The sequence below is a fragment of the Hemiscyllium ocellatum genome, chromosome 36 (assembly GCF_020745735.1).
Source record: "Hemiscyllium ocellatum isolate sHemOce1 chromosome 36, sHemOce1.pat.X.cur, whole genome shotgun sequence".
In the NCBI taxonomy this organism is placed as follows: domain Eukaryota; kingdom Metazoa; phylum Chordata; class Chondrichthyes; order Orectolobiformes; family Hemiscylliidae; genus Hemiscyllium; species Hemiscyllium ocellatum.
In genome coordinates, this window is record NC_083436.1 from 31,994,027 (window position 1) to 32,018,038 (window position 24,012).

Below are 24,012 nucleotides of genomic sequence, written 5' to 3' on the forward strand. Positions count from 1 at the left end.
GAGTTCTTCACAAAGGGCCAAGCTGATGTAAATAGATTTTTAATCACGAAGAGAATAGAGGATTAAATGACAAAGTCAGGGAAGTGGCAGTGAGGATCATCAGACCAGTCATGATCTCATTAAGTAATAGAGGAAACTCAATGGGCTGAATGGCCTACTCCTGCACCAATATCCCATTATGGGTGCTTGTGTAAAAAGATAAAGGTAAAGTCATCATAGTCTTACCAGACCATAGGGTTGCTCTCTCCTTAGAGAAAGATTACTGGTGGTGGTTTAAGGGAGAGGTTGAGAAGGAGAGTCCTTCACAGTAATCTCAGTCAATGCAGGAATTGAACCCACGCTGTTGGCGCCATTTTGTACAACCTTTTGGTCATTCAATTCTCCTGTTCTCCACGCTATCACTGGCCTTTGCTCTTTTTGTTTTTATTTCCACATCCCCACCTCACCTTTATTTGCTCAAACTCTATGGCTTTCCTAATGTTACCCCTGTGTGATGGACCTGAGAAGAGAAATTGGTTTCTTGCTCTCTGTGAAGGTGCTGTCAGATGTGCTGAGTGTTTCTAGAACTTGCAACAGCTTTTATCAACTAGAAGATTCCTTCTTCTGATTACATCTCTCTTACCTTTTAATGGTAAAAAGTTTTTCATGGCAAAAATATTTGGTTGAGCTGAAAATGTGTTGCTGGAAAAGCGCAGCAGGTCAGGCAGCATCCAAGGAGCAGGAGAATCGACGTTTCGGGCATAAGCCCTTCTTCAGGAATGAGGAAAGTGTGTCCAGCAGGCTAAGATAAAAGGTAGGGAGGAGGGACTTGGGGGAGGAGCATTGGAGATGCGATAGGTGGAAGGAGGTCAAGGTGAGGGTGATAGGCCGGAGTGGGGTGGGGGCGAAGAGGTCAGGAACAAGATTGCAGGTTAGGAAGGCGGTGCTGAGTTCGAGGGATTTGACTGAGACAAGGTGGGGGGAGGTGCCCCCACAAGGTGCCCCCTTGACCACAACCCCACCTCCCACCACCAAACCACCATCTCCCAGACCATCCATAACCTCATCACCTCAGGGGATTTCCCATCCACCGCCTCCAACCTCACAGTCCCACAACCCCACACCGCCCGTTTCTACCTCCTGCCCAAAATCCACAAACCTGACTGCCCCGGCCGACCCATTGTCTCAGCCAACTCCTGCCCCACCGAACTCATCTCTGCATACCTCGACACGGTCCTGTCCCCCTTAGTCCAAGAACTCCACACCAAGTTCGGGACACCACCCACGCCCTCCACCTCCTCCATGATTTTCGCTTCCCTGGTCCCCAACCCCTTGTCTTCACCATGGACATCCAGTCCCTGTACACCTCCATCCCCCATCACGAAGGACTCAAAGCCCTTCGCTTCTTCTTTTCTCGCCGTACCAACCAGTACCCTTCCACTGACACCCTCCTTCGACTGTCTGAATTGGTCCTCACCCTGAACAACTTCTCTTTCCAATCCTCCCACTTCCTCCAAACCAAAGGAGTTGCCATGGGCACACGCATGGGCCCCAGCTATGCCTGCCTCTTCGTAGGGTATTAGATTAGATTAGATTAGATTACTTACAGTGTGGAAACAGGCCCTTCGGCCCAACAAGTCCACACCGACCCGCCGAAGCGCAACCCACCCATACCCCTACATTTACCCCTTACCTAACACTACGGGCAATGTAGCATGGCCAATTCACCTGACCCGCACATTTTTGGACTGTGGGAGGAAACCGGAGCACCTGGAGGAAACCCACGCAGACACGGGGAGAACGTGCAAACTCCACACAGTCAGTCACCTGAGTTGGGAATTGAACCCAGGTCTCAGGCGCTGTGAGGCAGCAGTGCTAACCACTGTGCCACTGTGCCGCCCACTATGCCACCGTGCCGCCCACACGATATGTGGAACAGTCCATCTTCTGCAACTACACTGGCACCACCCCCCACCTTTTCCTCCGCTACATTGATGACTGTATCGGCGCTGCCTTGTGCTCCCACGAGGAGGTTGAACAGTTCATCCACTTTTCCAACACCTTCCACCCCGACCTCCAATTCACCTGGACCATCTCAGACTCCTCCCTCCCCTTCCTAGACCTTTCCATTTCTATCTCGGGCGACCAAATCAACACGGACATTTACTATAAACTGACTGACTCCCACAGCTACCTAGACTACACCTCCTCCCACCCTGCCCCCTGTAAAAATGCCATCCCATATTCCCAATTCCTTCGTCTCTGCCGCATCTGCTCCCAGGAGGACCAGGTCCAATACCGTACAGCCCAGATGGCCTCCTTCTTCAAGGACCGCAGTTTCCCCCCAGACGTGATCGACGATGCCCTCCACCGCATCTCCTCCACTTCCCGCTCCTCCGCCCTGGAGCCTCGCCCCTCCAACCGCCACCAGGACAGAACCCCACTGGTTCTCACCTACCACCCCACCAACCTCCGTATACAGCGTATCATCCACCTCCAAACGGACCCCACCACCAGGGATATATTTCCCTCCCCTCCCCTATCAGCGTTCCGAAAGGACCACTCCCTCAGTGACTCCCTCGTCAGGTCCACACTCCCCACCAACCCAACCTCCATTCCTGTCACCTTCCCCTGCAACCGCAAGAAATGCAAAACTTGCGCCCACACCTCCTCCCTTACTTCTCTCCCAGGCTCCAAGGGACCCTTCCATATCCGCCACAAATTCACCTGCACCTCCACACACATCATCTATTGCATCTGCTACACCTGATGTGACCTCCTCTATATGGGGAGACAGGCCGCCTACTTGCGGAACGTTTCAGAGAACACGTCTGGGACACCTGGACCAACCAACCCAACCACCCCGTGGCTCAATACTTCAACTCCCCCTCCCACTCCACCGAGGACATGCAGGTCCTTGGACTCCTCCATCGCCAGACCATAACAACACGACGGTTGGAGGAAGAGCGCCTCATCTTCCGCCTGGGAACCCTCCAACCACAAGGTATGAACTCAGATTTCACCAGTTTCCTCATATCCCCTTCCCCCGACCTTGTCTCAGTCAAATCCCTCGAACTCAGCACCGCCTTCCTAACCTGCAATCTTCTTCCTGACCCCTCCGCCCCCACCCCACTCCGGCCTATCACGCTCACCTTAACCTCCTTCCACCTATCGCATCTCCAACGCTCCTCCCCCAAGTCCCTCCTCCCTACCTTTTATCTTAGCCTGCTGGACACACTTCCCTCATTCCTGAAGAAGGGCTTATGCCCGAAACGTCGAATCTCCTGTTCCTTGGATGCTGCCTGACCTGCTGCACTTTTCCAGCAACACATTTTCAGCTCTGATCTCCAGCATCTGCAGTCCTCACTTTCTCCTCAAAAATATTTGGTTGTCATATTAAATGATCTCATAGATAGTGAGCAACAAACACTTGCCCTCAAACCTGTTCGTCTTTGCCTGTGAACTAAAAGATTCTGACCTTTAAAAGTTAACAGAATATTTATGCAAAATCACCGTGAAATGCAAATTGAAGTAAAAGTTATCAAAGAGCTTTTCATGTTCAAAGCCAAATATAGAGGAATATAGAAGCCTCGCCCCATTATTGTAGGGTGGATTGGAAGTGGAAGGAATGAGTTTGCAATAAAGAGTACATTTCATAGTCCAACTCTGCTGCTTTGGAACTAACTCAAAGCCACGTGGCCTTGTTTGCATTTCTTTCAGGATTTGATCCCAGTCCCTGCTCCTGCAGTTAAAATGCCTGGAGCTAAGACACATCTGTGAATTGAGGAAACTGCAAAAAGCAGTGTCGCATTCTAAAGCGCCAACTCAGTCATTTACTCTTATGATACTGGCCAGAATTAAGGCGAAACTCCTATCATTCAGTTATTTATGTTTGGAGCCCATTTTAATGAGGAGGTGGCAATGCTTTGAATCTACATTTAATGCTGACATTGTTACATTGAGGCATGGATTAACCGAGGTTAAATACTGTGAATATGCCATTTTAGGTTTTATGCGCACCCTGATGGCTAAGTGCCCACTGATCCTACAAGGGGCCTCACTATTTGTCCTCTCCTTTGCATGATGCAAGGGGAGCTTAAAGAAAGATATGTGTTGGAACCATTTGCGCTTATAGTAAAGGTATAATCCCACCTTTTATTAGGTTATTCAGTTTAGCTCCATTGAATATCTTAAAGTGAAACAGTATATTTGGTTGCATTATTTCTTTAAAAAATGTAATTAAATAAATTGTAATGTTTGTTCGGTGTGGTGCATTGTTTAAAAAGGAAAGTTTTTCACTATTTGCAAAGAAGCTCTGAATGTTAACACCGGGTCTCAGTTTCACAGTTATTTTGGACTTCAGTCAAGTAATGGTTTTAAAATATTCTCAACAGATATAATCTGTGGTTAAGAAAGAAGTCTTCTGTTTTAGATAAATAGTAAATCCTGCATTTTCAGTTTTCTTTGGCAATAGTACAAGTAATTCTAAGTGTATTGTTCTCTAGGAAATATAGAAGCATGTTACGTTTTTTTGCTGTAGGTAACTATTTAAGTGCATATTCATGATAAAGCTCCAATTATTTCCGTTACTTCATAATCTCTTTGCAGCATGTGCCATTTTCTTTCAAGGAAGCACGTGCACAAACTTTGAGCGAGTCACATTCCTCTATAACTGGGCACGAGAAAGTATGCTGTGCCAGCCAACAGTGAATCCCCATATTACTTTGCTCCCCACAGATAGCATATGACTTTTATCTAGTGTTTTCACATGACTTACATTGGATTTTAAACTTGACATAAAAAATCAACAGGTTGCCCTCATTCTGCTAAATTGTGGCGCAGCATATTTAAGTTCTGTGTGTAAAAGGGCACATTGCAGGCTATTTACCCCCTCAAGCCTGCTATATCATTCAATAAGATGAATGGCTGCTCTCAACTTGGCTACTCCTTACACCTTCAGATAATTGATGGACCAGGGAGTCAATCTACCTCTGCCTGAAAGGTAATAATGACCCTGCTTCCACTGCTTTGTAGGGAAGAGAATTCCATATATCCACAGTCCTCTTAGATAAACAAAAATCCCCTCATCTCCATCTTAAGAAGACCCCTTTTTTCATAGTTTGCCAATTTATTCCAATCTATCCTACAAATGGGTCTTTCAGCATCTGCCCTATCAGATTCGCTCAGGATCTTATGATGTTTTCAGAAGATCACTCCTCATTCTTTTAAACTCCAATAATTGCTGGCCCAAACTACTTAATCTTTTCTTATCAGATAAACCCTTTATCCCAGGAATAAGTTGAATGAGCTTTCCCTGACCTGCTTCTAATACAATGCTATTCTGTCTTAAATGAGAAGATCAAAAAGACTATACCTTTATTGTCAACTCACCAATGCTCTGTATAACTTAAGTAAAGCATCCTCACTTTTATATATTCCATTCCCCTTGCAATATACAAGAACATTCTATTTTCCCTCTGAATTGTTTGCTGTACCTGTGGACTAACTTTGCGATTCATGCACCAGGACACCTAGATTCCTCTTTACTTCAGAGTTCTACAATCTCTCTCCATTTGAGTAAAACATTGTTTTTCTATTCTTCCTACCAAAGTGGACCAGTTCCCATTTTACCACATTACATTCTGCAATATCACCTTCTTTTAATTTCTCTCTTTTCTTTTTGTCACTTTTTCACTTCAGGTTTGTCTGACTTTAATGTAGGCAAATATTGGCAACATAATACACTTCAGTTGTGGGCTGGCTGAGGAGACCGCTGTATGTCATTACTTCAGCCAATATCTCGCCGAGTTGGACAGCTTTTAGTTTAATTTTTCATTGTACTTTGATTATGGGGAAATTAAACTTTAAAATATATTTTTGTCCTTTGTTCTAATCTTTATTGTTTGACCAGATAGATTACAACGTGAAGCCTTGAGAGAGGTATTAATGAAAAGGAAGCAGACATCCAAAAGTTACAGAGTCGCTGCTGGCTCTCTAGGATGAACTGGGATAACAGTATTATATGAAATAAATAGTTGTTGCTTTTTTATTCCAATTTTCATCTAGTATTCAGGTTTCCATGGAAACACCTTGAGGCATTGCTGATATTTTAAAATAATAGCTTCAATTTGAAGCATTAAATGTGACAACAGGCCAAACTGAGAATGGTTTTGATCCTCAGTATAAGTTCATAGAGTATTGCATTAACTGCAAAAATATTTATGTACTGTCTTTAATATGACATGAGTGCCCAATGCACTTCACAGAAACATTATAAAAAGATGTCACATTGAGGCACAGAAGGAGCCTGATGCACTGTCGTTATGCACCCACAACATAGTGCAGCAAGTTGGTGCTATGGGTGTAATTGTTGTGTGGTCCTTGTTACTTGCAGCTCCCTCACCACCCGCTGCTGACCTGTTTACTGCTTCATTGGCTACTCCCACTCAACCTATTGCTTGGCACTCTGCTCCCTTTGCCATCCTCCACGTTACTCCTCTCATTGATGATTGAGATGGCAGATGTGGCAGTGAGAGTTCTCTGAGTTCCTCGAGGTCAACGATGCACACTTTATGAATGAGTGGTTTAAAAGAAATAAAGGCAGCTTTATTAAACTTTTCAATATGGTGAGTCTGATGTGGGAGCAGATGTCCCTTTGGCCAACCTGGGTTGACCTGAAAAGGACTTTTTAGATTAGATTAATTACAGTGTGGAAACAGGCCCTTCGGCCCAACAAGTCCACACCGACCCGCCGAAGCGCAACCCACCCATACCCCTACATTTACCCCTTACCTAACACTACGGGCAATTTAGCCTGGCCAATTCACCTGACCCACACATCTTTGGACTGTGGGAGGAAACTGGGGTACCCGGAGGAAACCCACGCAGCCACGGGGAGAACGTACGTACTCCACACAGTCAGTCGCCTGAGGTGGGAATTGAACCCAGGTCTCTGGTGCTGTGAGGCAGCAGTGCTAACCACTGTGCCACCGTGCCGCCCCGGACAATTAGCAAATGCTGCCAGCTGTATGACTGCAACATCCCAAGCAGCAACATCCCTGGAACTGTGACTGCAGGCACCCCCTGCAGATGTGATCGCAGTCAAAGAGGTATTGGGTCAGGTGAACAAGTGCCTGGTCAAGTGGTTGGTTGTAAGGAGTGTCATAAAGGGCGACACGATGGCTCAGTGGTCAGCACTGTTGCCTCACTGCACCAGGGTGCCAGGGTAGATTCAGCCTTGGGCGACTGTCTGTGTGGAGGCGACTGTCTGTGTGGAGTTTGCACATTCTCCCCGTGTCTGCGTGGGTTTCCTCCGGTGCTCTGGTTTCCTCCTGCAGTCCAAAGATGTGCAGGTCAGGTGAATTGGCCATAGTAAATTGACCATAGTGTTAGGTGCATTCGTCAGAGGGAAATGGGTATGGGTGGGTTACTCATCGGAGGGTCAGTGTGGACTTGTTGGGCCGAAGGGCCTGTTTCCACTCTGTAGGGCATCTAATCTAATCTAATTTAATCTAAAGGACCAGTACAAGCTAGAGAGGTACTCAGAGAAATGAATACTCAAGAGGTAACAATTAAATGAGTGCAGATAACTGAGGGTTTCTGGCATGGACAGATTTATGGGGATGGTCAAGGCTGAAGCTATGGTGGGGAATTTGAAAATACAGATGACTTTTATAGTCAGGCTGTTGTTTGCCTGGGAACCCACGTAAGTCAGTCAGCATCAGCTTACAGGTAAAGCAAAATTAGAGTTTGGATACAAGCAACAGAGCATTGGTGACCTCCAGGTTTTGAAGAGAAAAGCCAGGAGACACTTAACAGGAAAAATGGTCTGAAAACAAAAAAATTCTGGAGATCACAGCGGGTCAGGCAGCATCCATGGAAAGCAAGCTAATGTTTCAAGTCTAGATAAATCTTCATCAAGTGGTGTCCTCTGTACACTGTATGAGAGTGGATCTGTGCTAAGTGATAGCATGCGATTGTACACTTAAGATAAAGTGGCAGTATAAAGTCATGTCACTGGACTAGTATTCTGGAGGTCGAGGCACCTGGGACATAGGAATGAATAAATCTGAAATTGCCATGAAACTGCCATTGATTGTTCTAATGTTCATGTTCTTTAGGAAATCTGCTTTCCTTAGCCGGCCTTGCTTCCATGTGACTCTAGATCCACATCCATAATTGCCCTCTGAAATGGCAAGCAGTTCAAGGATAATTAAGGACAGACATCACATGCTGTACTTGTTAGCAATCCCTTCATCCCACAAGAGAATAAAGGGAAAAAAAAAGTCCCAATACAAAGGTTATTCTTTGCATTAAATTATGCCAATGTGAATGTGTTGCATGAGTAGGAATGCTAAATGGATGTCTGTTCGCCACACACACACACATATATAATATATATATATATATATACACACACACAAATAACTAATCACTGTGTCTCTCTATTTTGTATTTACACTAAAAAAGAAAAGCATTTGTATTTAACCACCATTGTTCACAGACCCTTTCTATCCCAATGCAGTTCCCAGACAACAAAGCACTTTTGAAATGTAGTCACTGTTCTAATGTGGGAAGACATGAGAGCCAATTTGTGCAGAGGAGTGCCTGTTTTAAAAGCAATGATAGAAATGAAATATAATCTGTTTTAGTGAGATTAGTTGCAGGATGTATGTTGATCAGGATATTCAGGGCGCACTTCAATTCTCCAAATTGTGGAGTAGGAGCTTCTATACCTTCTTGAGGGTGGAGTTGGATCCTTGGTAAAAACCCCTGATTGAAAGGTATCACCTTAGTGTGACACTTCCACACTATTCCAAATCTTTGGATTGCAACATGGAACTGTGACCCTCTGACTCACATGAGCAAAATGCTGCCACTGAATCCCATCTGACAACGCCAGTTCATTCCACAGAGTGTGGTTCGCGTGTGGAATGAACTTCCTGAGGAAATGGTAGATGCAGGCACCATTACAATATATAGTGACATTTGGGATATGTACATGAATAGGAAACGTTTGGAGGGATATGGGCCAGCAGCAGGCAGGTGGGACTAGTTTAATTTGGGATCATGTTCATCATGGACTGGTTAGACTGAAGGGTCTGTTTCCGTGCTGTGTAACTGTGATAAGTACTTTTAAACATTTTCTTTTCCTCATAATGCATACTATTTATAGAGCTAATTGTTAGTTGCGTCAGTAATTCTCTAATGTTTTCATGCTCTTCTTCATGTTTAGTCTGGAATGAGTGATGAAAATATTATGAAGTAGTAACATCAGTGTTAGAATGGAATATGTGATGTTTGTTTGAAAGCTGAAAGGTTTCACATTAGGCACTAAGATCTATTTGTCATCTAATTAAATTACAGTTATAACAACTTGCATTTACATAGCACTTTTAATGTAGTAAAGCACAGCAGGGTACTTTAACAAGAATGTTTTCAGTACAAATCTAACTCCTGGCCATAACAGGAGAGATGACCAATCTCATAGTTGAAGAGATGGATGTTAATGAGGATGTTAAAGGTGAAGAGACTTGTAAAGAGGTTTAGGGATGCATTTCCAACTTTTTGATACCTGTATTTATTACAGCTATTTTCCAGTTGTGATGCAGCAGTAGTGCCCCTGCATCTGAGCCAAAAGACCCAGGTTTAAGTCCCACTTTCTCCAGAGTCATAATATGCTTGGATTTAGTCCAACAGGTTTATTTGGAAGGACTAGCTTTCGGAGCACTACTCCTTCATCAGATAGCTAGTGGAGTAGAATCATCAGACACAGAATTTATAGCAAAGTTAGCAAATTATAGCCTTTTGCTATAAGTTCTGTGTCTTATGATCCTACTCCACTAGCTATCTGATGAAGGAGCAGCGCTCTGAAAGCTAGTGTTTCCAAATAAACGTGTTGGACCACAACCTGGTGTCATGTGATTTTTAACTTTGTCCACCCCAGTCCAACACCAGCACCTTCACATCATAATATGCTTGAAAGAGTAATTGCACATTATCAATAATACTCTCGGTTGACATCTCATTGAGCTCTGTTCTCTTGCAGTATGACACAGTGAAGGAAGCATACTGCAGTAGGTTGATTATTTTCAGCCCAGATATGAAAGGGCCTGTGATTGTAATGTCCATGGGTAGATACCAGGTGATGGGAGTTGGTTAGCTCAGTTGGCTGGACAGCTGGTTTGCAACACCAACATTGTAAGTTCAATCCCTGCACTAACCAAGTTTACCATGAAGGACTCTCCTTCTCGACCTCTCCCCTTGTCCTAAAGCACAGTGCCTCTCAGTTTACTCCACCAGCAGTCAGCTGTCTCTAATGAGAGAACAGCCCTATGGCTGTTATAGAAGTTTACAAAATTATGAGGGGCATGGATAGGGTAAATAGGTAAAGTCTTTTCCCTGGGGTCGGGGAGTCCAGAACTAGAGGGCATAGGTTTAGGATGAGAGGGGAAAGATATAAAAGAGACCTAAGGGGCAACTTTTTCACACAGAGGGTGGTACTTGTATGAAATGAGCTGCCAGAGGAAGTGGTGGAGGCTGGTACAATTGCAACATTTAAGAGGCATTTGGATGGGTATATGAATAGGAAGGGTTTGGAGGGATATGGGCCAGATGCTGGCAGGTGGAACTAGATTGGGTTGGGATGTTGGCATGGACGGGTTGGACCGAAGGGTTTGTTTCCATGCTGTACATCTTTATGGCTCTATGATCGGAGAGGTTAAGGTTGTGACATTTTGAGGTGGATGGGGTACTGCAGATTGAAAGGGAATGGGCAAAACTTGATGAGTGGGAAGCATTAAAAGTTTTGGGGGTTGAGAAGGGAAGTTGGTTGGCAGTTAGGTGGAAATAGGTCATGGGAGCAGGAGGGTTGTCTTCAGGGCAAGAGGATTTTAAACAAAAAAGATGGGATGGAAGCTAGGGAAAGATGTGAACTCAGAACTTAGACAGTAGGCATCATTCACAGAGCTTTATCCTGATGAACTAGGGGAAGGGGAACTAACTGGTTGAACTAATTTGTGATAACTAAGTCCATCACTCTTTAATCATGCTTTTGGAGGTGAGCATGGGGAGAACTCAGGAGGGTTATTTAAGATGTTATATGATGATCGGAGGGCGGGGGATTGTTTTTGCATTTAAGATCATTTTTGCATTGTGATTTCTTTTTTTAAATCAAAGCAGCGCTGCACCACACAGTGCTCCTTGTGACCCAACCAGATCTGAGCGATGGTCTGTTGAACCAATTTTCTGCTATAGATGGCCGAACATGGTGGCTGAGCGAGTAGTGATAAATGGTATTCTGGGAAATGACTGTGGTGGGCAGAAGTAGTGGTTTTATTGAGAAGGTGACCCTCAAAAATGAAGGCAAGTGTATGATTGAGAAGATCAGCAGATACAGAAATGCAATAATTAATCATGGATCAAAGGCTTGAAAATTTGGGATGCCAATATTCATTGGGAGAGTGATTAACCTTCCCCTGTCCCCCAAGAGTGGATAGTGAAGAAACTGGGGATAAAGTGATGAAGGGTATTGATGGGGAATGTTTGATATTAATGGGAAATCTTTTAGGGAGCCGGTCAGCAATAGTCTTACCTGTGTGGTAACCATAGTGGAGAAGTGAGGGTACATGAGTTGGCATAGTTACGATTAAGAGAGTTTATATTGGAAAGTATTTTTAGGGAGTAAAGGAGGGAAGTGAACTGAGAGGATAGAAACAAAGAATGGTTAAGATGGTGGTGAAAATCAGTCAGAATAAGAAGCCAAGACTAAGTCAAGATGTTAATTCAAGAAATGGTGGAGTGCACTGTTTGCGCATTAGCTGTTCATGGCAAGGAATTTAACTCCGATAAATCGCTGATAATATGTCAATGTCTCGGATATCTGTGATAAATCTGTCCTAAGTTCAGAATGTATTTATTTGAAAGTGTTAATAAATGTAACCTTTTAAGCACTCTATTTACATTTTGCAGTGGTAATTCTGCTGTTTAATTACTGAATAATTCAACGTTCTTAGAAAAACAGAAAAATTAAACTGAAAAAAAAAATCCATTGCAACAGAAGGTTTCTGTTTATTCTGTGTAAGACTTCCTGTAAATGTTGCACTTCCCATAAATGGTATACTTTTTGTAATATCACACTTCAGATGACACATTCTAATATAACCTGTCCACTGAGAAACTGCAGGAGAGAGCTACTGTTATGATATTATCATGTCTTCATAATGAATCATCATTTTTTTAATGTGATACATCTTCAGGAATTATTTGTAAGGTAACAATTACAATAGGACAGCATCAATGTCTACTTTGGCTAACTGTGCACATTTATGTAAATAGCTGAGAAAATAGCTCATGTTGTTCATTGTTCATGCAATTGTGCTGGCAAGTAACCTTTTTAAAATATATTGGTCCATTTGTTCCAGTATGCAGTGGCTATTGTGTTTTCACCATGTACGTTTTGTTGAATATTTTGAGTTTAACTTTTAGACTTTCTTGGGTTGAGCATTTCCTTTTGCTTGTCCTGAGTTGCCACATTGACAGAGAGGGTTGTGACAGAGGTTGCTGAAGTGACAGTCCCATTTCGCATCAACCAATGTTCGTCCTGCAGCAGATACACTGAAATGACATTGGTAAACTTGCTCACTCTGGGCAACATGTTGTGTCATTTCTTGTTGGCACAGTCATAAAGATAATCAGTTGTGTTGACAATATGAAATGGGAAGTTTGTGATATTTTCCCAGATAACTATTGCTGTCATCTTGTGATACTGACCACCTCTAGCAGTATGTTGTACTGGATAAGAGTTGTTTGAGGCAATTCGTTGCCACCAGTATTTACTTTGTCTTGGGTCTGTCTAGTGATTGATGGTAAACGTTACAGTGCCAAACAGTGTCAGTAGAACAGGTACTTTCCTTAAAAAAAAATATTTGTTGCATGAACAGAATCTATAAAACTATATTCGGTCAGACATAATTAATAGGACCTTGGGAACTGGGTGCAGATACTTTTAGCCCCCTCCTAAAAGTTAAAGTAGAACTCTTTGTCTCCACCTACAGACTGTGTGATATTAGTAAAATGGATGGCACCAATTTAATATGGTAAGACACAAAAAAACTGTAGATGCTGGAATCCAAAGTAGACAGGCAGGAGGCTGGAAGAACACAGCAAGCCAGGCAGCATCAAGAGGTGGAGAAGTTGATGTTTTGGATTTAACCCTTCTTTCGGACTGGGGGTGGGTGTAAGGGGAGCTGCAGATAAACGGGAGGTGAGGGCAGAGTGGTGAAGTGGAGATAGGTGAAGACAGGTAGAGGGTATGACCTGTTTTGTCAATGGGAGGAATGAATTCAGTTGGTGACAGGTAGCAGTGGAAAGGAGGGGTGGGGCTGGGAAGGGAGTCGGTGCATGGGGAGGGAGGTTATTTGAAATTGGAGGAGTCACTGTTGAGTCATCCGGGCTGCAGGGTGCCCAGGTGGAAGATAAGGTGTTGTTCTTCCATTAGGTGCTGTGGTTTGTTTTGGAAATGGAGGTGACCAAGGATGGTCATGTCAGAAAGGGAGTGGTTGGGGGTATTGAAATGGGTGGTGACTGGGAGGTCCATTCAGCCCCTGCGGGCCCAGCTGAGATGCTCGGTGAGCCATTTCCTTTAGTTTGCGTTCACTCTCCCCGATTCAGAGAAGACCACATTGGAAACACCTGATACAGTAAACTAGGTTGGAGGAGAGTCAGGCGAACCTCTGTTTCACCCAGCCGGACTGTTTGGGGTCCTGGATGGAGGTGAGGGGGTTATTGTACCGACAGGTTTTGCATCTTTTCTGATTGCAGGGGAAGGAACATGGGCATTCGGTGGGGTGGCATGAACCAAGGACTGTCTAAGGGAACAGTCCTTGTGGAAGGCAGAGAGGGGTGGGGAGGAGAAGATGTTCTTGATGGTGGGGTCTAGTTGGAGTTGGCAGAAGTGTTTAAGGATGTGGAGAATGGTGGGATGGTAGGTGAGGACAAGGGGACTCTCTCTTTATTGCGTTGGGAAGGGGGTTTTAGAATGGTGGAGCAGAGAATGGAGGTGGTGTGGTGGAGGGCTGTCTGGATGATGGTGGGAGGAAAAGCACGTTGTTCAAAATAGTTGGACATTGGGAAGTTCGCCAATGGATGCCTCCTTGTCCAAGCAGATATGGCGGAGGGGGAGGAATTGGGAATGATGGCATGGAGTTCTTGCAGGATACTGGGTGGGATTAGGTGTGTAGATTTTGGGAGTCTATGGGTTTGCAGTAAACGTTCATCTGGAGACTGTTGCTGGAGATGGAAATGGAGAGGTCAATAAAGGGGATTGAGGTGTCCAACATGGACCAAGTGCATTTGAGGGCAGGGTGGAAGTTGTGGGCAAAGTCGACGATCTACTCCAGTTCAGCCTGGACGCAGGATGCTGCACCAATGCAGTTATTGATGTAATGGTGGAAGAGTTGGGGTACAGTGCCTGTGTACGTACTGAAGAGGGACTGTTCAATATAGCCAACAAAGAGGCAGGCATAGTTGGGCCCTATCTGGGTGCCCATGGCCACCCCCTGGATTTGGAGAAAATGGCAAGAGTTAAAGGAAAAGTTATTGAGGGTGAGGACTAGTTCAGTGAGGCGGAGGAAGGTATTGGTAGAAATGGACTGGATGGGTCTGTTGGAGAGGAATAAGCTGAGCGCCATCCTTATGGGGTATGGATGCGTGTAAGGACTGCACGTCCATAATGAAGATAAAGCACTGGGGGCCAGGGAACTGGAAGTTACTGAAGAGATGGAGGGCGTGATTGGTGTTGCAGATGTAGGTGGGAAGTACCTACATCTGCAACTAAGGGGGAGAGGATGGAGTCGAGGTCGGATGAGATGTGTTCGGTGGGGCAGGAGCATGCAGAGATGATAGGTCAGCCAGGGTAGTTGGGCTTGTGGATCTTGGCGAGCAGGTAAAATTAGGCAGTACGGAGCTGGGGGACTATGAGTTTGGAGGCAGTCGATGGGAAATCACCGAAAGCAATGAGGGCACTGACAGTGTCTTGAATTTGGGCATGATGGGTCGCGGTGGGGTGATGGGCTATGGGGAGGTGGAATGTGGTGTTGGAGAGTTGGTGTTTGGCTTCTGCAATATAGAGGTCCTTTTTTCAGACTACCACAGCCCCGCCTTTGTCAGCGGGTTTGATGGCGAACCAGGGGTTGTTGTGGAGCAAGTGGAGTGCTGCATGTTCGGACAGGGTGAGGTTGGAGTGGGTGAGGGGGGTTAGAGAAATTGAGGCAGCCGATGTCATGTCAACATTCTGCAATGAAGAGTTCTAGGGCAAGTACAAGGCCTTCAGTTGGTGACCAAGTGCAGGAGGAAGGTTGGAGGCAGGAGAAGGGATCCTCAGAGGGAGGTTGGGAGTTTTGTCGAACAAGGCACGGAGGAGGTGGAAGAAGAGCTCCACGTCATTGTGGATCCAGAATTCATTGAGGTGGGGTGGAAGGTTATGAACGTGAACCCTTCCCTGAGGACAGAACATTTGGCCTCGGAGTGTTCAAGGTCAGGGGAGATGGTGAATATGTGGCAGGGCTCGTGGGTGAGATTACCACTGCTCCCTGCCACCAACCGCATTCATTCCTTCCATTAACCAACCAGGTTGTCCCCTCTACCTGTCTTCACCTATCCCCACTTCACCACCTTGCCCCCGCCTCCCTCATTATCTGCAGTTGCCCCCACACCCATTCCCAGTTGTGAAGAAGGGTTACACCTGAAATGTAGACTTCTGCACCTCCTGATGCTGCCTGGCATGCTATGTTCTTCCAGCCTCCTGCCTGTCTACTGCCAATATAATGTGAGCATTAACCCTTTCAGAACCATTACTTTTTTCCCCTCTCCCAAATACTAACTCCCCAATTTTCCCATTCTACAATTCTATACATGAACTAGATTTCACTTAGATCTATTCCATTCCCCTTAATCTCGGACTTCATGAATGGTGTCCGTCAGGATGTTTCATACTTTACTGGGTTTAGAAGAACGATCTCTGGGTTGAGGATTGTTGATCCTGGTTCTGATCTGTGGATCACCTTCCTGTTGGATCTTTTTTGTATCTTTCCTATCCTTTGTGGAGGATGTCATTCCTTGTTGGTCTATTATGTTGAAAATGTGTTGCTGGAAAAGCGCAGCAGGTCAGGCAGCATCCAAGGAGCAGGAGAATCGACATTTTGAGCCTGAAGAAGGGCTCATTCCTGAAACGTCGATTCTCCTGCTCCTTGGATGCTGCCTGACCTGCTGCGCTTTTCCAGCAACACATTTTCAGCTCTGATCTCCAGCATCTGGAGTCCTCACTTTCTCCTGGTCTATTATGTTATCTGGAGGCACCTTGATCTCCTGAAATTTCCTTCATGGAGGGAATGTTCTTTGCTAACTCAAGTAGTTGCCAGGTAGTTTCTTCTTCATTGTCTTGTCCTGGCTATTGGTCTGGTTTCTAGGGAGTCATGTGTATCTTATCTCCCTCAAGTTGTGAATCAACTTGGATGTCTCCATTCACCCATTGGGGTTGGTTGATTGTTGAATTAAGTTTTTTTCAGACTCTCAGTCATGTTACTGAAAGACTGATGTTCGCTCTGCGTGCTCTCTGTCATTGGGATTGACTGTCCTGTTTTAGAAGGCAAGATTGAAAATTTGCATCAGTTCTTTGACGTCTCTAACTTCCTCTCTGACAACAGTAATTAGTCCACTTACTTCTTTCTTCTGTTTGGATTCTGCCATGAATCTAAGAATCCCAATTACTGTATATCTTCTACTGGCTGCCCCTTGAATGGTCAAGAATGGTCTATTCATGTACTAGTGTTTGGACATTTGTTGGCTTCAGGTGGACTTTCATTCTTTGGGAGAATGTTGATCTCCTCCAACTCTTCTGTTGAGGTTGAGACATGCTTGCAAACATAAAGGTAAATTAGATATTTGCAAGCAACATAAACATTTTTATCTTAGCTTATGTATACTTTTTTTTAGTGTAAATTGAAGCATTTCTGTGCTTTTGATCATTGTTCCACCACCACTACATAGTCTTATCTCCAAGATGTAACTCCTGCATCTTCAGGCATGGTGACTAGTTTTGATAGGACTGTCACAGTTGCTCCTGTATCAATCTAACAAGATACCCATTGACCTAGACAAAGTTCTGTTTTTTTCTGGATTAGCTAGTTCCCTGAGGAATGCCTCAAATACCAAACTAACATCTAATGAAATGACATTATCTTTTCAAATGGTGGTGTATGTTCTAACATTATAGACAATTTTACGTGTGCAACTACCAGTTTTTCCTCTGTTCTGAAACAGTGAATGGCATTGGCATATAGTTTTGGAAATGTAGCATTCTTTAATGATGGCTGGTCAATGTCTAAACTTGTGAGTTTTTATTGCCCCGATATATTGACACTGTAAATGCTATTCTTTGTCAGCTTATCATATGCCTCTCCAGAGTGTCCATACTGTATGAAGTTAATATTCCCTGTTGCTGTTTTGAGGTGGTGCTGATCATCTTTCAGGATCTTTCTGGTTAATAAATCTTTCTGGTTTCTGCTCCCAGCATGATTTGAGTAACTTTCTCCTAACTTAAATCATCTTTGGACTTCAAAAAATCTGACAACGTTTCACCCAAAAATACCAGCAACATTCCTTTCTCTTAGGAATTCTGAATTCTCAACTTTGTAGTAACAGTTTTCCACTCATCTGAAGAAGATACTTATGGAATTGACAATATTTCTTCTGGATTGTGAATACTTAGTTAAATCTTACTCATTCAAGAATTTTACTTGTTCTTAAATTGAAATAATTATCAAAATCAGTGTCTGGTAGTCTTTTTGATATTTTGTCTGCTAATGTCATTGTTTACAAATGGACCCAGTGAATATTAAAGTGCATTACTTGCTCAGCCTCAACTCGGCATTTCCTCAAAATTAACCATTGTATCTTGAACTGTCTTAAAATATGTCCAGACTTGAGTTCTGCATAGAAAACTAAAAAAAAATGCTGGAGATCACATCAGGTCAGACAGCATTCATGGCGAGAAAGCAAGCTGGTATTTCAAGTCTAGATGACTTTTCATCAGAGCTGAAATTTCATGTCAGCTCTGATGAAGAGTCACCTTGACTCAAAACATTAGCTTGCTTTCTCTCTATGTATGCTGCCTGACCCGATGCAATCTCCAGCATTTTTTTGTTTTCTATGCAGGTTCCAGCATCTACAGTAATTTGATCCTTCACTTGAATCATCGCCTTCACAGATTCATCTTGAACCTGATTTTTTTTTCTCAATGTCCCAATTAATCCTATTGCTCTAAAGGTATTTGAAGTCTATGTCATTTTAATATTAAATCTGCTTGTTCATGTATCAGCAATGCTGTTTTAAATTGAATGACTAAAGAGCTTGCAAGACTAGGGATACCTTTTTTTTGTCAGCCAGTTTTAGAACAGTCTATTTCTATAATATTTATTGATTTGGTCAATAACATTGTAAACTGGAATTAGTTAGCTCAGTCTGTTGAATGGATAGTTTGCAATGTAGACTGACTTGAGATTATCATAAAGGATTTTTCATCTCAACTTTTCCGCTTGCCTGATGTGTGCTGACTGTAACGTTAAACCACCACTAGTCATCCCTATCTCTAGTGAGGGAGCAGCCCTGTGATCTGGTAGAACTGTGGCAATGCTAATATGTTAAATTGTATTATTGGCTGTTCTGCAGTAATTGACAGCTTTCAAGCTTTTTGAATTTGTTTCTTTGTATACTATATCTCTGTAAGGCTTACTGGGGTTTCCGAGGCTATTTTTAATGATCAAATGGTAGTTACCAGCTTCTTTTTGGGTTTTACTGCAGCCAAGATGGTATTTTCTCACTCCTTTCCAGAAAGGTGGCCATTTTCCTTCCTTTCATAGTCTACAATAGAACATAGTATCCCTAATAGTAAGCACTTTCTTTATTACAAGGTTTATTTATAAAATTCTCTTGCTATTGTTTTTATAACTGTTCCCATCAAAACTGTGGCTAAATTAATGAGTCCTGCTCTTATAAATTAAAATTACCTTTTGGAGCCTGCTACTTACAGAGCCTCATTCATTAAAACCTCAGTATTTTCTAAGAGTGGCTGTATTTTCTCTCATTCCGTATCCCGCAGTTTTGTCTCCAGTACTTCTTGCCAACTACAGAATGAAGTTCTGCATTTAGAGTGCAAGGACTTGCCTTTTCACTTCTGCAGCTGCTGCTGTCTCTTTCTGTCAGTAATCTCATTTAAGCTACTGACTGATCATTGTATCTCCTGTCATGCTCTTAAAATATTCTTTTAGGTCTTCTGGATTTTTTTTTTCTTTTTTGGGGGTCAAATACACATCACTACAACCATGTCCCAGATGATTACTCATTCTAGTATTTGTCACCTTTTTTAGTACGTAATACTGCGTCAGGATTCATAGAACTCGATATAATCATAGAATCCCCTATCGTGTGGAAGTTGGCCATTAGCCCATTTATACACTGACCGTCTGAACAGCATCCTACTGCAGAGCCACCCTATCCCTGTAACCTTGCATTTTCTATGGCTAACCAACCTAGACTGCACATTCCTGGACACTATGGACAATATAGCATGACCAAGTCACCTAACCTATACATCTTCAGATTGTGGGAAGAAAGTGGAGCACCTAGAGGAAACCCATGCAGATACTGGGTGAATGTGCAAACTCCCCACAGACAGTTGCCCTAGGGTGGAATTGATCCTGGGTCTATGGCACTGCGAGGTAGCAGTGCTAACCACTGAGCCACCATGCTGCCAATCCTTCTTTATTTTTGCTTTGTTTTATCTTGGCGTTCTCTAGGATTAATGGTAGAGGAGAGGTGATGGCCTGGTGGTATTACTGTTAATCCAGAGATCCAGGAAATGTTCTGGTGACCTGAGCTCAAATCCAACCACAGCATATTTGAATTCAATAAAAATCTCTTGACCATGAAACCATTGTCAAAAAAACTCCTCTGGTTCACTCATATCCTTTATGGAAGGAAACTGCCATCTTCATCTGGTCTGATCCACATGTGACTCCAAACCCACAGCAATGTGGTTGACTCTGAACTGCCCTCTCGAATGGGCAAGAAATGCTGGCCTAACCAGTGAGGTCCTCAACTTATGAATGAATAAATAAGACCCATCGGGGTACATACAAAACAGACAGCGGGGGGTTGATCGATAGCAGTAGGTATAGCCATGTTTCTAACATAATACCAGGACTTTAGGGATTTGGTAACTGCTGCCTCTGAAAGCTAAAGTAGATTTCCTTGTGTCCATCCCCTGACCCTGTGACATCAGTAGGAATGCTGGAGCCAGTACCATTAACTTATAAATGCAGTTTTAAAAGTCTTCCCAGACTATATTGTCTCCTTAAAACTTTGGCTGCAGTTCAATAGTACATCTGCAGTGTGATGCTGGGAGCAAAACTGGGATTTATCTTCCTCGAGTAAAGAATGTGTCAAATGAATGGGCTGAAGAGCAAACAGCTCAGAAGTTTGCAGATGAAATTACATTAATTTATTTTCATGCCTTCTAAGTACTGCAAGCAAAACTTCTCATCTTGTTTGAAGACTCCATAATCACTGTGAACAGGTGTCACTGACACTGAAGCGATTTAAATTACATCAACCTTAATCCTCAACAGCTGTAGCTACATCCCATACTTACAGAAAATATTTGGAAGTTCAACTGCAGGAAAAGACCTTGAATGAAACTTTTGAGTAATGATAAGTACAATGGTTATACACAGTTCCAGCTTTTCACTTACAACATGGGAAGCTTTGCTTTCTAAGCAATTAGCTGTACATTATAAAAGATTAACACCTCTGTATGTGATCTACTAACAGAAGGACACAAGGGCTTAAAGAGTTAAATGAGGAGAAAGGGTTGTATAAACCTAGTTTCCATTCCCTTATGCTCAGAACATTGAGGACATACCTGATTGAGGTATTTAAAATAATGAAGGCACTCAGTAAGGGTTTACTCTGCTGGAGAAATCCAGAATGAGATTGGGGAAGCAACGCAAGTGAATTGATGTCCACTTAAAAGGATCTCAAAACATTTTTTCTTTGACATTATCAACACGTTTGCCTTAATCAAACTCTGGTCTGGTAGACATACTGACTACAGAAAAGCAATAAACATTCTTTTTATAGAAAGGGAACAAAATGCATTGTACTTTAATGAGGGACCTTTTCTGAGACGTGCAGTCGGTGCTAATTGGTTTTTTTTGTGTTTGTCCTTCCAGTGTTCGTCAGAAGACAACCCTCGTTGGAAATGAGGAGAATCACAAAGACTGAACCACTTGGTTCAGAGACGGATGGTGTCACTGTCAAATCATTTTGGACTGATTAATTGGACTGGCACTCCAGATACGCTAAATGTGGTTAAGAATGATGCGGAGAGGAATGCCAACATGGATTTGGCGACTTGCTATGGTATTGGTTCTACTGTGTTGCATTGTTTCCTTGTTATACATGTTGGCATGTACTCCAAAGGTGGAAGATGGCCAGCCCATACTGCCTAGGGTAAGTGGCACAACCGGTAAGGATAACTTCCAAGTGCTGCTTGAAGAACGTGAGGAACAACACCATAATTACATCACCAGTCTAAAGAGACAAATTGCACAACTAAAGGAGGAACTGCAGGAACGCAGCGAGCAACTGAAGGCTGCGCAGGATCGTTATGGTGACTCGCTGGGAGCTAATATTGACCGGAGCAGCCCGGAGAAAACCCAGGCGAGTCTGCTCAAATATCTGCACTCTCAGGTCGACAAAGCAGAGGTCTACTCTGCGGTCAGACTGCCCACGGAATATTCTGTGATACCGTTCGAGAGCTTCACTTTACAGAAAGTGTACCAGCTGGAAATGGGCCTGACGCGACACCCCGAGGAGAAACCAGTCCGAAAGGATAAACGGGATGAGCTGGTGGAAGCTATTGAGGTTGCACTAGAATTTCTGAACACCCCTGGAGATGAAGGAGCAACAAATCAGCGTATGCATGCAGCTGCTGACTTTGTTGAAGGTTGGTGTGTCCTTTTTACAATTCGACTCAATAGATTTGCTCTTGCAGCTTAAAATGTTCAGGGGACTATCAAGTCCAACGGAATAGAGCATTGTCATTCCAGCTCATGGATCTATTTTTATTGTACCTCACCAGTTGGATGAAAGATCTCTTCCCTCTGATGGGTTGAAGTATCCATTGTGACATGAAGCTAGTGTTGATCTGGTTTGTTGTGGTTGTTAACCCACAAGATGAATAATTTGGTAAATCCCAAAAGAGGTTCAGCAATTTAGAAAGTGGAGCAATAATGGATAACCTTCTAAAGTTGAGACATTTTGGGATAGGGTAGAAAAAATTTCCAGCACTCACAGTATTTTGGTTTTATGTTTATGTTGTCAAAACACAGCTTGGTTTCTTAACAGTTAAAATGCGGGTCCACTTCTCGTGAGTCTCTCATACGGATTGTTTCAATTGCACCTCACCTATTACACACCCCTGGTGTCTTGCATATATTACAGGGTCTTGTGATTCAGTGGTAGTGCCTCTGCCTTTGGAGTAGGAAACCTGGGTTTAAGACTCACCTGCTCCTGAGACATTATCTAACATGTCTGAACAGGTGATGTAAAAGAAATCTACGTGCTGCCCGACACAGTAACCATTGATGGGAGGGTGTACTTACAGCATGACCAACTTATATAGGGAATTCTTATGATAAATATGGATGTAGGAATTTACAATGCAAAGTAAATAAATGTCACGATAGTACGTATGACTCTAGACAGGTTAAGTAATCCAGGTTAAGTTATTCTTGGCTTCCCAATTTGGTTCTGATAATTACACTCTATCTTGTCCATGTGGAGTACCTTGAGCCAAATTAGCATATTTTACAACTTACATCTAATGCATATTTGGCCTCTTGCACTGGTTGGATGTAAATTCTGTCACCCCATTGCCATGTTCATTAAACAACAAATCCCAATGAAACAAGTAAGGAATTTATTCATCAAAAAGAGGTAAGAAAGCATGATATCATTGGTGTGCAAGTTGTTGGGGGGAATCTTGAGGGACCGGATGTACATGTATTTGGAAAGGCAAGGACTGATTAGGAATAGTCAATTTGAGTTTGTGTACGGGAAATCATGTCTCACAAATTTGATTTTTACTTCTTCAGAAAGCTCAAAGAAAATTGATAAAGGCAGATTGGTGGACATGATCTATATGGACTTCAGTAAGGCCTTCAACAAGGTTCCTCATGGTGAACTGGTTGGCAAAGTTGTATCACATGGAATAGAGGGGGCACTAACTAGTTTAATACAGAACTGGCTCGAAGGTAGAAGACAGAGGGTGGTGGCGGAGGATTGCTTTTCAGACTGGAGGCCTGTGATCAAAGCTTGTGCCACAAGGATTGGTGCTTGGTCCACTACTTTTTGTATTCTTTGTAAGGGGTTTGAAAGTGAACATACGGGGTGGGGTTAGTAAGTTTGCAGATGACACCAAAATTGGAGGTGTAGTGGATGACGAAGAAGATCACCCCAGAGTACAATGGGATCTTGGTCAGAGGAGCCAGTGGGCTGAGGAGTGGCAGATAGAGTTTAATTTGGAAAAAGGTAGGTGCTGCGTTTTGGAAAGCAAATCAACACAACCCAAAAGTCAATCTCGCAAACCTTTTACAAAGTGACTCGCTCTTAATACCTTTAGGATATTTGCTCATGAATTACATTCGAAATCTCAGTGCATTTTCACTACACTTGAGTGCATTTTCAATATTGGAAATAGCCCCAAGATTGGCCAGAAGATGGATGCAGATTAGGTGTAAAGTTCTAATTTAATCTATTGAAACCTATTTAAATAATCTAAGGCTAGACATAATTTTTTTCCATTTAGGATGGTGAGCAATATGGATTTATGTTCAATATTTCAAGCTCATGAAATGCAAGATGAGCAAGAAATGATAGGGAAAAGATTAAAATAAGCAATGATAGCTGTTCTTA

General features: G+C 43.2%; 1 protein-coding gene across 3 annotated transcripts in view; it reads left to right on the forward strand.

The window, feature by feature from the left end:
• The window catches only part of LOC132833350 (chondroitin sulfate N-acetylgalactosaminyltransferase 1-like), a 193,973-nt gene that overhangs the window by 58,866 nt on the left and 111,095 nt on the right, over nucleotides 1–24,012 (forward strand). For all 3 annotated transcript variants that reach the window (XM_060851545.1, XM_060851542.1, XM_060851544.1), the window contains one exon: nucleotides 21,267–22,042. In XM_060851545.1, coding sequence (XP_060707528.1) covers nucleotides 21,400–22,042 — 643 coding nt within the window. In that variant the 5' untranslated portion in view covers nucleotides 21,267–21,399. The remainder of the gene's footprint in view (nucleotides 1–21,266; nucleotides 22,043–24,012) is intronic.